General features: G+C 34.6%; 1 protein-coding gene across 7 annotated transcripts in view; it reads right to left on the minus strand.

Moving 5' to 3' along the window:
- Positions 1-178: 178 nt before the first annotated feature.
- Positions 179-13,828, minus strand: part of LOC129363926 (proline-rich protein 12-like) — a 45,599-nt gene continuing 31,949 nt past the window's right edge. For 2 of the 7 annotated variants that reach the window (XM_055036280.1, XM_055036277.1), the window contains exons 12-15: positions 12,971-13,090; positions 9,730-9,827; positions 9,483-9,614; positions 3,258-3,685 (exon numbers count right to left, since the gene is read on the minus strand). In XM_055036280.1, the coding sequence (XP_054892255.1) occupies positions 3,416-3,685; positions 9,483-9,614; positions 9,730-9,827; positions 12,971-13,090 (620 nt within the window). In that variant the 3' untranslated portion in view covers positions 3,258-3,415. Of the gene's footprint in view, positions 1,251-2,377; positions 2,474-3,257; positions 3,686-9,482; positions 9,615-9,729; positions 9,828-11,134; positions 11,569-11,688; positions 12,180-12,262; positions 12,292-12,679; positions 12,757-12,970; positions 13,091-13,828 lie in introns of those variants that run through there. The other 5 variants (XM_055036279.1, XR_008606362.1, XM_055036278.1 and 2 more) reach the window with 5 other exon arrangements.

Genomic DNA, 13,828 nt, shown 5'->3' on the forward strand with positions numbered 1-13,828 from the left:
ACAACCTAAATAAGTCTCATGTACCTGTCCCCTACATGAAACAGGAAGTTGGCCATCTTGGATAGAATTCCGATTTTTACTTACTTCCTGTTGGTAAATGAGCGCTACTATTTTAGCCTGCATGACTGTGACACTTGGATGATGATGAATGTTTCCTACTCACATTCTCTCAAGGACATGTGAAAAACTTGAGCACAATGCTGTTTATTTTTCATCACATTTATCATTTTGATCAATTTTATTTCCCTTTTGTCAAATACAGAAATTTTATGTACAGAGGAGCAACTGCCAGCTCAAGAATGGGGCAGCTGTACAGTATTTACACACTGAAAGAGTCTCCAGGAGAGGCAGAACAATAGGAAATATCAGTTAACAAGAAACAGATAAAAATGACCAACATTAAAACACTGACATTTAGGCTGCTGGAGGATCTTTTCATCTCACATTTCTTTAGATAAAGGCAGATTTATTTTTTTCATTCCTTCATGATTTGCAGCAGTAAACTACATTTTAAAAAGAAAAAAAGATATCCTGGTATGGAGAATATATTTTATATTCTTTCGAACAGCTATTTATTCTTTTATCTTTGCTGAAGATTGTAGAAACATCATATAGTGCACTAAGACCTCATTTCACCTCATACATCCCTAGTTTGAACACTGCAGGTTGAATGGTACAATAAAGCAGGGTGACTCATTTATGTACATCCTTCGAAAACATTCTTCAAAAAATAAACAACCCACAGCTAGGGGTAGCCATTTTTAAAAATGTGACTGTATAAATTATACAAACCACAATTATGAACATGTCCTTATAAACAGTGTTTCTCTTCACGTTGCCCACATGACTTCCATCAATAGAATTTTGGGGAGATTTCATTATCTTCGATTCATTATCTTCGATTTGTCAGTACAAACTTTGAACTCAAGAGGTAATTTAAAATGGACTTTACAACAAAACATGTACCACAAACAAACTGAAATCAGCCGCTCAGTTCGTATAGTGAGATTCTTTCACGTAACTGACTCCAGATATCTTCAGCTACTTCATATGGTGTCTGTGTGTGCGTGTGTTTGTGTGAAGAAGTTCAGAGGCTAAGACTGAGGCTGTGATCTTCATGTATTAGCACAAAGGGTGAGCAGTTCAACGAAGGAGCTAAAAAGCTTCTCCAACCAGGCCTGGTTGGCCATGCACTGTTGCACCACCTCCTCCTGACCAGGGTCCTCAGCTGTCTGCTCAATATTATCCGTCTAGACAGAAAAGAACCGACATCACAATAATCAGAACATTTGTAAAACGGACCTGAGGGGATCTGTGGAGAGAGGTTCTATGATATAATGTAGGCATAACAACAATTTACAAAGGACAATGGGTTTGACGACTATGATGCAATAAAGTATAAACATTTCACCTTGGAGTCATAGACTGAGGTGCAAGAAGTATTTATATGTTCAAAGTACTTTATTGAATGTAATAGTCTTTTCTGATTGTGTTTCTACCAGCTGTATGTCTATGGTTGTTGGTCTTTATGTTCACACTATAATATACAGTGTCTAGTTTTCCTCTACATATAATGTTTTGCAGTTTTTTTTTTTATTAGACCTCGAGTGTCCTCACAGAACAGCTTGGATTTATAGTCAGATTAAATCACACTCATCTGGACTGTGTGGTTTAGATGAGTGGTTCCACAGAATTTAATTCTGGGTACCTGAGTTAAGAGGACTGAATACACATCACACTTTTCAGATTATTATGTACTATTTTGTGTTGGCCTATCACATTAAAATAGAAAAAAATACAAAACATATTCAAATGAGAACAGAATATAAGCAGTTCAGTTATTTTTACTCATTCACTAGTTTATGTTCAGTAAATCATTAAACAAAACACTTCACATTTTCTACTCTCTCTAAATAAATGAAAAGTAAGATGTTTAAATGGCTTATTACTACATCCTGATGTCTGCTTTACTGTGTTGCAATCTGTGCTTAGCACATGGACATGCTGGGATTTACAAACATGAGATGACGTTTTCTATGGTTGACCAAAAATCTCAGCCATCTTTTTGGTTAAGGAACAAGGCTTTAAAGCACAAGCCCCTCATCTGTCACAAAAGGTGAATTTTAGGTGTAAGGTCCCATTTGTAGTGGCTCTTACTTTTTGCATAACAGTGTGAAATTCAACAACCAACCAAGCACATTGGTGAAAATATTGCTGGTATTTATGAAGTGCAAAAAAAGTCATGCATTTGACAAATGTTCAGAAACAGAGGACTGAGTCCAAACAAACAGCCAATTTTAGATTCTACAACATTCAAGTAAAAGACACGGAACAGCCACAGGATAATAAACACCAAACTGAATATAGCCTTCTTTACCTCTTTCTTGCAGTGCAGGAATGTATGATACTTGTAGTGATGGAGAGAATGATACAGACTGTAGAATCGACAAGTTTCGATAGAAAGCTTTATATCCTGAGGAAGATTGAAAGAGAACATCTTAGCACAGTTTTCTTCTTTACCATTTTCAAAACATTTCAGTTAAACAGCAAAAATTTTTGGATTTTCCTGAACTCTTTCGGTTATAAATTGAATGGTCTGTTTCTGACCCAGCAATCCACAGAAAGACTTTAAAAGAGATTGGTTTATAAAGAGTCATTGTAAAAAGTAATTCCAAAGTTCTTTACTTAATTGAACCTATAAACCTTACTAGAGTTTAAATCAATATGATGTACAAGCCTTTGTTTTAATAGCTGCCTTCAGGTCATCTGCATTTTAGGTCAAACCCATTGTCCTTTTAGGTTCTTCTTGACAACATGCCAGAGATTTTCTACAGGGTTCTGGTCAGGCCCGTTTGCTGGCCAATCAAGCCCACTACCACCATGGTAATTGCCGAAGGCTTCTGGTACCTTGTAGTGGTGGAGAGAATGGCAATGTGGGCTGGTAGCAAAAATAAAATCTTCATTACCATTTATACAGTTTGTGGGCAAAAGGAAGCATGAAGTGTGCTAGAATGTCCTGATAGATGAAATTTGAGAGAAGACTTCAGAAAGTCCAGTGGACCAGAACCAGCAGATGACGTGGAACCTAAATCATCACTAACTGTGGAAACTTCACACAGTTCAATCAGTGTGTAATATTTGGCTTGCTTAAAGCGGAACTCACAAAAACACACAAGTGGGATCTTGTTTCAGGAAAACAGGTAATAGGTGTTGCAAAATCAATTAGATGAAAAACATAAATATTCAACCACTCAATATGAAATTAATATATTTTTACCCACAATGATTTATTCAGAAAACTTGAATTTTTAATGCTTAATAATAATCATCAACCAAGCCTTAAATAATTGAATGTCCCATAGTTCTGTTCCTCTTTTGTAAGATTTTTGTCCATAAGAGTCCCATAAACTCAAAATCAAAACAACGTCCTGGAAACGTCTCTCGTATTAATCTTCAGCCTCCATCCCGAAGGCAAAATCCAAAAAAAAAAAACAACCCAAAAAAGATAGAAAAAACAAAGTGGTACCACAAAAAACCCCAAAAGGGAAAATAAAGTCCTGATCTCACCGGGAGCGTCCCTTTTTCCTCCGATGGCTTCCTCCACGCACTGGCGTCGTCCTTTTTCACCGGGCGGAGTTCCCTCGGTGAAAACTCCGGTCCAGTCTCTAGGGCTCAATCCGTGGCGCTGGGGCGAACCTTAATAGTTATTTATCCTTCCGTTACTTTTTCTTTGGTTTCTTCTTCTTCTTCTTCTGCTTCTTCTTCTTGTGTTTATTGGCGGTTGGCAACAAACTTTAAGTAGCATTACCGCCACTTACTTACATATACAAATAACTATTTGTATATGTTCACTCTCCAAATTCTTCCTCAAAATATCTACTAAATTCAATTTTTCCTTAATACTTTCAAATTCTTTCTTCATATATTTTCTCTCTCTTTCATATTTATTACATTCTAGAATAACATGATCTATTGTTTCATATTTTCCACAATACTCAGTTGCATGCTTTTGAATTCTAAAAAGTGTGTAGTTAAGTCCTGTATGCCCAAATCTTAACCTTGTTATCACTCTTTCCTCTTTTTTATTTCTTCTTTCCTTTCTTCTTTCTCCTATCATTTTCTGAATTTTATAAAACCATCTTCCTGTTATTTCTTCATCCCACCTTTTCTGCCATTTTTCCATCAGTTTTTCCTTAATCATACTCTTTCCTTCAGCTTTACTTGTTTTAACCATGATGCCAATAGGGTTTTGAATTGCCCCCTTTGCTATTTTATCTGCCCTCTCATTTCCTTCTACCCCAACATGTGCTGGAACCCAAACAAAATTAACTATCAAACCCATATTTTGTATTCTATATAATGTATGAAATATTTCTAATAAAATGTCCATCCTACTATCCAATTGCTTATTTTTAATACTTAATTATGCAGGGCTCGAATCTGAATAAATTATTGTTTTAAATGGTTTTATCTCTTCTACCCATTGTAAAGATATTAATATTGCCATCATTTCTCCTGTGTACACTGATAATCCGTCTGTAATTTGTTTTCCTATTTTTATATTGAATTCTGTTACTACAATAGCTATTCCTACTTTACCAGTTATTTTTGATGCATCTGTATATATTTGAATATAATGATAATAATTGTTTAAATGCACCTGTACTGATCCACTATTGATGTTGAAAGATTTATCCTGTTTCTTTTCCATTATTGTCATATCTATTATTGCCTCTGGTAGAATCCATGGTGGTATTACTGATGTTAGTGTTGTATGACTAATTTCCAAACTACTCATGTTAAATTCTTTTATTTTATTTTCAATTGTCCATCCAAGATTCCCCATTTCTTTCGTTTCTTTTTCCCAACATGGTTTTAAAATTTCCCTAGTTGGACGATCCAAATTATTGCTTTGTAAATTTAACCAGTAATTTATTTCTAATCCTTCTTAAATCTAACGGCATTTCTCCCATCTCTACTTCTAGTGCTGCTCTTGGTGTGGTTTTAAATGCTCCTGTACATAATCTTAATGCTAGATGTTGTATGATGTCTAATTTAACCAAATGTGCTTTAGCTGCTGAACTGTAAACAATACAAACAAAATCTATGTTAGCTCTTATCATACCTATATAAAACTGTTTTAAGGCTTGCCTATCCGCTCCCCAGTCACTGCCAGCCAAGCATCCCAAAATATTTAAGATTTTCTTACATTCATCTACAACTTTTTGAATATGTACATTCCATTTTAGTTTATCATCAAACCATAATCCGAAAAACTTTATACACTTCACTTGCTCTAACTCTTGGTTATATAATTTTAATCTTACTTCTTTGTTTATTTTTTCCGAGTAAATATTACTTTTGTTTTTTCAACTGAAAACTTAAATCCCCATTGCATTGCCCAACTCTCTATTTCAATAATGACATCTTGTAATTTTTTAACAATGAAACCTAAATTTTTTCCTCTTTTCCAAACTGCTCCATCATCTACAAAAAGTGAACATCCCATTTCTTCTCCAATACCTTTAAAAATATCATTTATCATAATTGAGAACAATAAAGGACTGATTATATTTTCCTGTGGAGTTCCATTTTCTACTGTATAAACTCCTGATATTACTTCATTGATTCTAACTTGAATTTTTCTATCTATTAAAAAGTCTTTAATCCATTGAAATATCTTTCCTTTAATGCCCAACATATATAATTTAATTAATAACCCCTCTACCCACAATATATCATATGCTTTTTCTATATCAAAAAAGACTGCCACTACACTTTCTTTATTTACTTGTGCCTTTCTAATTTCATGCTCTAAACATAATGTTGGGTCATTACTACTCCTCCCTCTTCGAAATCCACGTTGATAATTTTCTATATACCCCTTATTATTTAAATAATATACTAGTCTATTATTAATCATTTTTTCCATTATTTTACATAAGTTTGATGTTAAAGCTATTGGCCTATAATTTTCTGGTTTTGATTTATCTTTCCCTGGTTTAGCTATTTTTATTATAATTGATTCTTTCCATTTCATCGGTAATTTTCCCTCCTCCCAAATTTTATTATATAATTTCAATATTATCTCTTTAGACTTTTCACTGAGCTCACTTATCATTCTGTACCATATTTTATCTTTACCTGGTGCTGTATTTTTAAGTTTTGTAAATGTAGAATTCAATTCAGCTTTTGTAAACTCCACATTTAACAAGTTATTTGTTTCTTCATCATTCTGCATCACATCTCTAAATTTGAGTATTGTATTTTCTCTTCCTTTTCTTCCCTCCTCACTAATATTATCTGGACTGTGAATTTTACTGAATGTTCTTGCCAATATTTCAACTTTATCTTCATCTTTAATTATATTTATATTATCTATTTCTAATATAGGATAATCAAATTCTCTTTTAATGCCATTCATTCTTCTAATCGTTTTCCAATTTTTTTCTATTTTTGTTTCCTTCCCTATTGTACTACAAAATTTTCTCCAATATTCTCTTTTTGCATTCTGAATTATTCTCCTTACTATTGCTTGCTTCCTTTTATAATCAATTAAATTCTCATACTTTGAATTACCTTTTAATACCTTAAATGCTTTATTTCTTACTTTTATTGCTTTTATACATTCATTTGTCCACCATCGTACTATTTTCTTATAATTTTTACACCCTACTTTCTTTCATCTGCTCCTTCCAAGATTATCTCACAAATTTTCAAATTTACTTCGTCTATATTCATTTTCATATCTACTTTTTCTAATTTTATTTGACTTAAGAATCTAAATTTAATCCAGTCTGCTTTATTAAAACCCCATTTTTTATTGACCTTTATATTTTTATTATTTATATTTAATCCTACTCTTATTGTAATGGGATAATGATCGCTACCTATTGTTGAATCTTTATCAATGAACCATTCACAAATACCAGCTAAATCATTTGAGATTATTGTTAAATCAATAACTGATTCCATCCCTGTTCTTACATTAATTCTAGTTCCCCTCCCATCATTAATACATACAAGATTTTTAATTTCCATTATTTCTTCTATTATTTTCCCATTTTTATCATTACATTTACCCCACAAAGTACTATTTGCATTATAATCCCCACACCAAATTACTTTCCCTTCCAAATATTCAGTTAACTCCTCCACTATTTCAATTGATAATAATTTGCATGGATTATAAAAATGTATTATTTTAAATTTACCATCTTGTTCCCATATTTCAATTACTATATATTCAAGTTCTTTCCCTTTCCCTAATACCTGATATTGTATCCCTTTTTTAATAAATATTCCACATCCACCTCCTCCTCCCTCCTGTCTATCTCTTCTTACACTACCATATCCGTTAATCACAAAATCTAAAGTTGCTTTTAGCCATGTTTCCTGGACACAAATAATTTCTGGTTTTTCCTCAAGACTATCAATATATCCTTTAAGTTCCTGTCTGTTAGCAATCAAACTTCTTGCATTCCATTGTAATATTAACATGTATTATTTCCACCTCCAATTTTTTGTTTATGTTCTCCCATGATCCCTCTTTAAACCCCAAAAACTTTTCAGCTCCTCTCACTATAATTTTAATCTTCTCGGTTTTATTCTTGGCTTGGTCAGTGCAGTTGATAACATATGCCATAAATAATATTAGTTTTTCTACTGGTATCGTGACCTTTTCTTCTGTCTTACTTTGTTGTGGGATTTGACTCGTCTTTTCAATCTCTCTTATTTTCTGTTCTTTCACATTTTTAACTGCTTCTGCATAGCTTATGTTTTTAGTCATTTTAATCTGTATGATTTCTTTTGCTTTCTTCCTTACTTCACATCCTCCATATGTAACTCTATGTTTCCCTCCACAATTGCAACATTTTTCTTGTACTTCTTTACATTCTTCTAATTTGTGATCTTCACCACATTTTGGACATCTCTGCTTCCCTTTACAGACTGCTGCAATGTGTCATTTCTTTGACATTTAAAGCAACGGAGTGGTGGAGGGATATAAGGTCTGACCTGAAAACTGAAGTAACCTATTTTGTTTTGTGGCAATTCTTTCCCTTCAAATTCAATGAGGATTGACAAACTCCCTACTCTTTCCTCATTTATTGTTTTAGACAATCTCTTTAAGTTATTCACTTTTGCACCAACTACACTTTTCTTGATTTTATCAAGGTCTTCATCTAGAGGGATCCCATAAATCACTCCTCTAATTTTTTTATTTTCTCCGATGATTCTTTTCTCCAACAGATTTATTTTACATATATTCTCCATGTTTAGAGCCTTATTCTTTTGTTCTTCATTTTTACAAACTACCAATAGGTTTCCATCTCTCAAAATCTTTACCATTTCAACATCTCCAATTTTCTTTTTTATTTCTCTTGATATCACAATGTTGTCTTGTCCTTCCTCATTCTTAAGTTTTAATATTATTTTAAATCCTCCCACACAACTTTCCTCCTTACTATCCTTTCTTCCTCTGAACTACTTCCTTCCAATTCTCGTTTAATTCCCTTTCATTCGTCTATTTTATTTCTTCCATGTCCTCTCCCTCTTCCTCTCCCCACTGGCGTCCACCCATCAAAATCCGTGTCTTCCTTATCTCCTATCTCCATTTCCAACTGAACCATTCACATACCAGTTTATGCTCAATCCACCTTTTTCAATTTCGATATGTTATTTGTTTTCCGCCTTCCTCCTCCTTTTCTTCCGTCCAACTTTTCGATTTTGGCGCCTCTTCCCTTTTCTTTGGTTTAAACAGTCAATAAGGCTAAAACTCCCGCTGTACAGATCGGAACATGAGCATCTTTCTTGCTGATTTCGCCGCGTCTTCCATCGCACACGCCCCCTTTTTATCACTAATTTCCACACACCTGGCCCCAAACACGATTTACCCAAATTCAGTTTTTAACAGTGGGACTTCGACATATTTTTTTTAATAAAACTCCCCGCAACTGTTCCACAAGACAGTTTGCAATGTTTTACATTAAATATAGTTAATGAAAAAAATAAAACATAGTGGTTATGTTACAAGTGTCTTTTCCGTGACTGTGTTGCTGACACAGACTGACAAACTGTGTAGAGACTCAGGAAACCTTTGCAGATGTTCAGAGTTAGTTCGCTGATTGGGGTGAGACACAATGAAGTTACATTATTTAACTTTTTTATAATAATTTCATTTTCTGAGACAGAGAATCCTGACTGTTTATGCTTTGTAAGCCATATTCATCAAAAAGACAAAAAGGGCTATCTATCGCCACTCCAATTATCATGTAGACACACAATGACAAATAAAAAGTCTTATGTCTAATTGTTTGAGACGTACCTGAATACAATTATTAAACCAGAAATACAGAATTCTAGTAAATAATAAACACATATGATTTCTGATTTCTTTGTCTAAACCATTGTGATCCTTAGCTCCTGCTAAGTGAGTTAGACATACAACATCTGTACCTCAGTGTGAAACTGCATCACCTCACCTGTTGCTTAGGAACACTCTTTTTGACATGACTCAGGGTCTTACGACTGTAACCTTCACCATGCAGATGAACTCTGACAGCTCCAGACTCCAGAGGGTCTGCTGTCATTTTAGGGTACATATGTAAAACCTCCTGGGGAAAAAAAGGGATGTTTCAGCTGAACTCTTCCACTAGTGTATTTGGTATAATGATCAGATGGTTTTGGAATGTAACTGAGAGACCACGGAAAAAGAATATAAAGGCCCACCTGATGTTGAACATTCATATTGATTCTTCTCAACAGCCTCTTCTTCTGTTCACTCAGCAAGCTGTCAATCTTCCTCATTGGAGGGAGGTACAGCTCATCTAAGCAGTCAGAACAACAGTCCTTCACTTTAACTTTGCCTTCTTCCTGTTTTTTTACAATAATGGATTTTCTTTTCAGGATGAATAACAATACAACTTCCAGGATTGTTTTTTAATCATAAACAGAGAACACAAAATTTGTTCAAAGTTATACCTGCGGGCTTAAATATATACATACATCATTACCTAAAATTGAGTTAAATGTCTTTTATTAATTTGCAGAATAATAGCCCATATTCTAGCACATAAGCAAGTTTTGGGCATGAACTCTGCAGGGTTTTCCTCAATATTATGGTAAATAATCATGTTTCTACAAGTCTATAGTTGTACACTGCAAATATCTTACCAAGTATTTTTGGACTACTTTCTAGAGCATAATGTCATTGTACAGTTAAAATAAAACAAAACTAATTTACAAGTAGCTTTTCAGCATGAAATAAGAACTTGTTGAAAGTCAATAATTCCTTAATATTGATGACTCATCAAGTACTCATTATAAGTGAAATAATCTGCAAGTGGAACAAGACATGTTTTCCATATTAAATATAAATGAAAATTTCTTGTTCCACCGACAGATTATTTCACTTGTTGCGAGTACTTTCTTATCAATATGAATTAATTATTGACTTAAAACTATTATGCTGACAAGTTACTGGCAAGTTAGTATTTCAAGTGTACTATGACCACCTGCACTAGAAACTAGACCAGAAGCTGCTACACTACAAAAACGTCACTGTAGAATTTACAGTAATTCACTGGCAGGGGGTAGCCAGCCAGTTACTGTAATTCTTACAGTAAAGAAATTACAGTAATTTTGCAGTAACTTTACTCTATTTTTTTACAGTAGCCTTACTGTAATTTTATTACAGTTTTACTGTAATTTTATTGCAGAGTTGCTGTAATTTTATCAGTTTTACAGTGATTTTATTGCAGTTTTTACTATATTATTACTACTATATCACTGTAATTTGATTAGTGTTACTGTAATTTCTTTAAAATAGCACAGTAATTATATAACATGGTTACTGTGATTTCATCATATTTTTATCATAATAAAATTACAGTAATACTGTAGAATAACAAAAAGTTGTCATTTTATAGTAGTTCATAAAACTGCATACTTTGCAAGATTTTAAAAGTTTAAATGTGAACTTGCAACTTAATTTACCAAACTCTCAAAAAATGTTTTATTCTGCTAATTAAGACAAATAGACATGGACATTTTAAAGTTGCTTCATTTTATTGTCAATTTAAATCTGGCAAACTGAAGCAAAACAAGATGTAATATTTTGCAGCAGCAATATTTGCTTGTTACATAAAAGTCAAAGTATTGCAACCAAAGTAAAAAATACTCTGATCTAAAAACATAACTGATACATTTACAATCATGGTAATATTACATTGAATACAATGAATTAAATAATCTTTACTAAAACAAAAGTGCCCAAATGTCAAAGTTTCCAAGAAAACTGCAGGTCAAAGTCATAAAAACAATATTTTATCAACTTTTCATGTAAAACTTACAATAAAAATTCTAAATGTCTGTCTTTATCTTCCTTTGAAGGAAGGAAAGGATCCAGCAATGTCAAATATTGAAGTTACATATTTTTCAAAACTGTATTGGAACCCCAACAAACATTTGGGCAAGTTTAACACTTGGTGAACAGCCAAACAAAAACAACATGGATGAGTTCTGAGTTGGTCTCAGTCCTGAACATCTTCAGAAATCATCAAAGGGTTGCTGGAAGATAAAGAAAGAAAAATATGTTTTAATACATGAGATAAACAGCATATTAAACTACATTTACATCAATGTAAATGTAGAAAAGGACAGATTTAGTGGACAGACACTCTCTCTGACCTTCCTTCATTGTAGATGTCCTCCTGTTTGTCTATTAGAAATGGACAGGACAGATTCAGAGAGACAGGCAGAGAAAAAGACAGAGAGGGAGAGAGATGGAGTAAGAGAACTCATTGTGTATAAATGTCTACTTTTATCATTTTAAAAGTTCCACTGGAAGTCCATGAAGGAGGAGAATGGAGACACACGGGTTCATTGTTGTCCTAGTGTTTTGCATAAGTCGACCTGTTGTATTTGATGTCACTTTTCCGTTTGCAGCTTTTGATCTGCTTTCTGGGTTGAGGCCTATGAATCGCCTAAAAACAGATGGGAGACTTTTCAAAACTACCTTTTTGTTTCTTTAAGTACAGATTATTTTTTTATATTATATGCCTGTGAACTAAAGGCTGTGTAAAGACATCACTGAACTAGGTCCCAGTTCACACCTATGGAGCAATACTCTAGGTGGCAAAAGGCGCTGCTGGACCCGCTGGTGCCCTTGATGCTGTTTCCTGAAAAATAACAATGTTCAGTGATATTAGTTTTAATTTTAACTTAATACTCAGCTAACAGACACATTTCTTTAGGCAGATACCTGTGCCTTCTGTGCCTCTATCTGTCGACCTAACGTTGGCAGATACAGAGAAATGGCAATATATCATTATGTCTTCCATCTATTAGTCAATGGACAAAAGGATGGAAGTTACAGTGAGACAAAGACAACTGGAGTATCTGGGGCGGTGAGAGGGGTTAGGGGTCAGTTTTGAGAGAAAAATAAAACAGTTGAGGCATCCTACCTTCAAATAATTTCCACAAAAAGACCAGAATACAGCCATCTGCATATTCTAGGTGAACTTAACTAAAAAGCACTTGTGTTGCACATAATGCTAGCTGAGAAATAACCAAAGTTAGCTTTAGCAAGCAAGTGAGAGTAGCTCAATATAACCACATAAAATATATTTTCGTACACAAACATAAAACTGCAATACAATGTTTTTTAAAAAGTACTTACCTGGTGAAAGTCATTGTTGGCCCCGCCCTCGAGCCCATGAACGTTCACCTCCAGCCGGGAAATATCCTATAATGCAACTGTACGTAAAAAATTTACAGTGTGGCTGTAAATTTCCGCACATGATCCAGCGGTTCAATCACGTCCCATATACGTTCCATACGCATTTCAGATCACAGTAAAGAGCTGTATTTTCAAAACCCAGCTACCTTACTGTATTTTCATGCTGTAATTTTTACACCCATTTGTTACAGTGTAGGTGTTTTTGCAGTGCGTTGTCCATGTGAGACTCACCATCAGTGTCCTCCAGAGCCTGGATCATATCAGGGTCGAGTGCTGTGCTCACCAGCATCTCCACGTAGCTCTTGAACATCTCCCTCATGGCCCGGCTCCTGACGCTTCCCCACACCGGGCCTAGAGCATGGAGACGCTGAAGTGAGGGGGGTGGAGACAGCGCAGCGGTGACTCGTGGTTTTATAGATATTTTTTTTTAGCAGCAAGTTATTTTATTTTTTTAGGTAAATGGCTTGTACTTGTGTAGCTCTGTCAAGATCAGAGGACCTCAAAGTGCTTGACCCGTTCACACACACATTCACACATTGATGTTAGTAAGCTACTAGATAGTACTCAGAGCTTTTGCTGGGGCAGTCTCACATTTTTAGGAGTCTTTGTCTGTTCAGCTTTATACTTCAGGGAGAATTTCAGTGTCCATTGATAGTTTTCTTGGATACAAAAAATAAGTCCTTTCTTTGGACCAGGAGAAAATGAGGTCAAAACTGTTTTTGCATTAATGTAATTTACTGCTGCGGTATTATGGTGCACATTCACCTTTAAATTGTGTTTGGTGGCGCCAACATGATCTTTAAAACCAGGTGTGAATTGTGTGTGCTCACACACTTCTGTGGAGGTTAGTGGCGTTCGGGATTGTGGGGAGCCAAATGGACCCTACAATCTTGTGTCCTTGTCTTCCCCAACCCTTTTGCATCCAGCGTTTCCAGGTTAATTTTGCCTGGCTTTAAGACTAGTTCTTAGAAATCATGCCTTCTTCGGGCAGGACTGACAGGTGGTGTGGTGTCTTTCCTGCTCTCTGGGCACACACGCTGTGGGCTAGGAGTTCTTACTGGCCCGGTGGGCCGGGCTTTGGGCAATGAC

Source organism: Poeciliopsis prolifica, unplaced genomic scaffold (assembly GCF_027474105.1).
Source record: "Poeciliopsis prolifica strain line A6 unplaced genomic scaffold, Auburn_PproV2 SCAFFOLD010, whole genome shotgun sequence".
NCBI classification, from domain to species: Eukaryota; Metazoa; Chordata; class Actinopteri; order Cyprinodontiformes; family Poeciliidae; genus Poeciliopsis; species Poeciliopsis prolifica.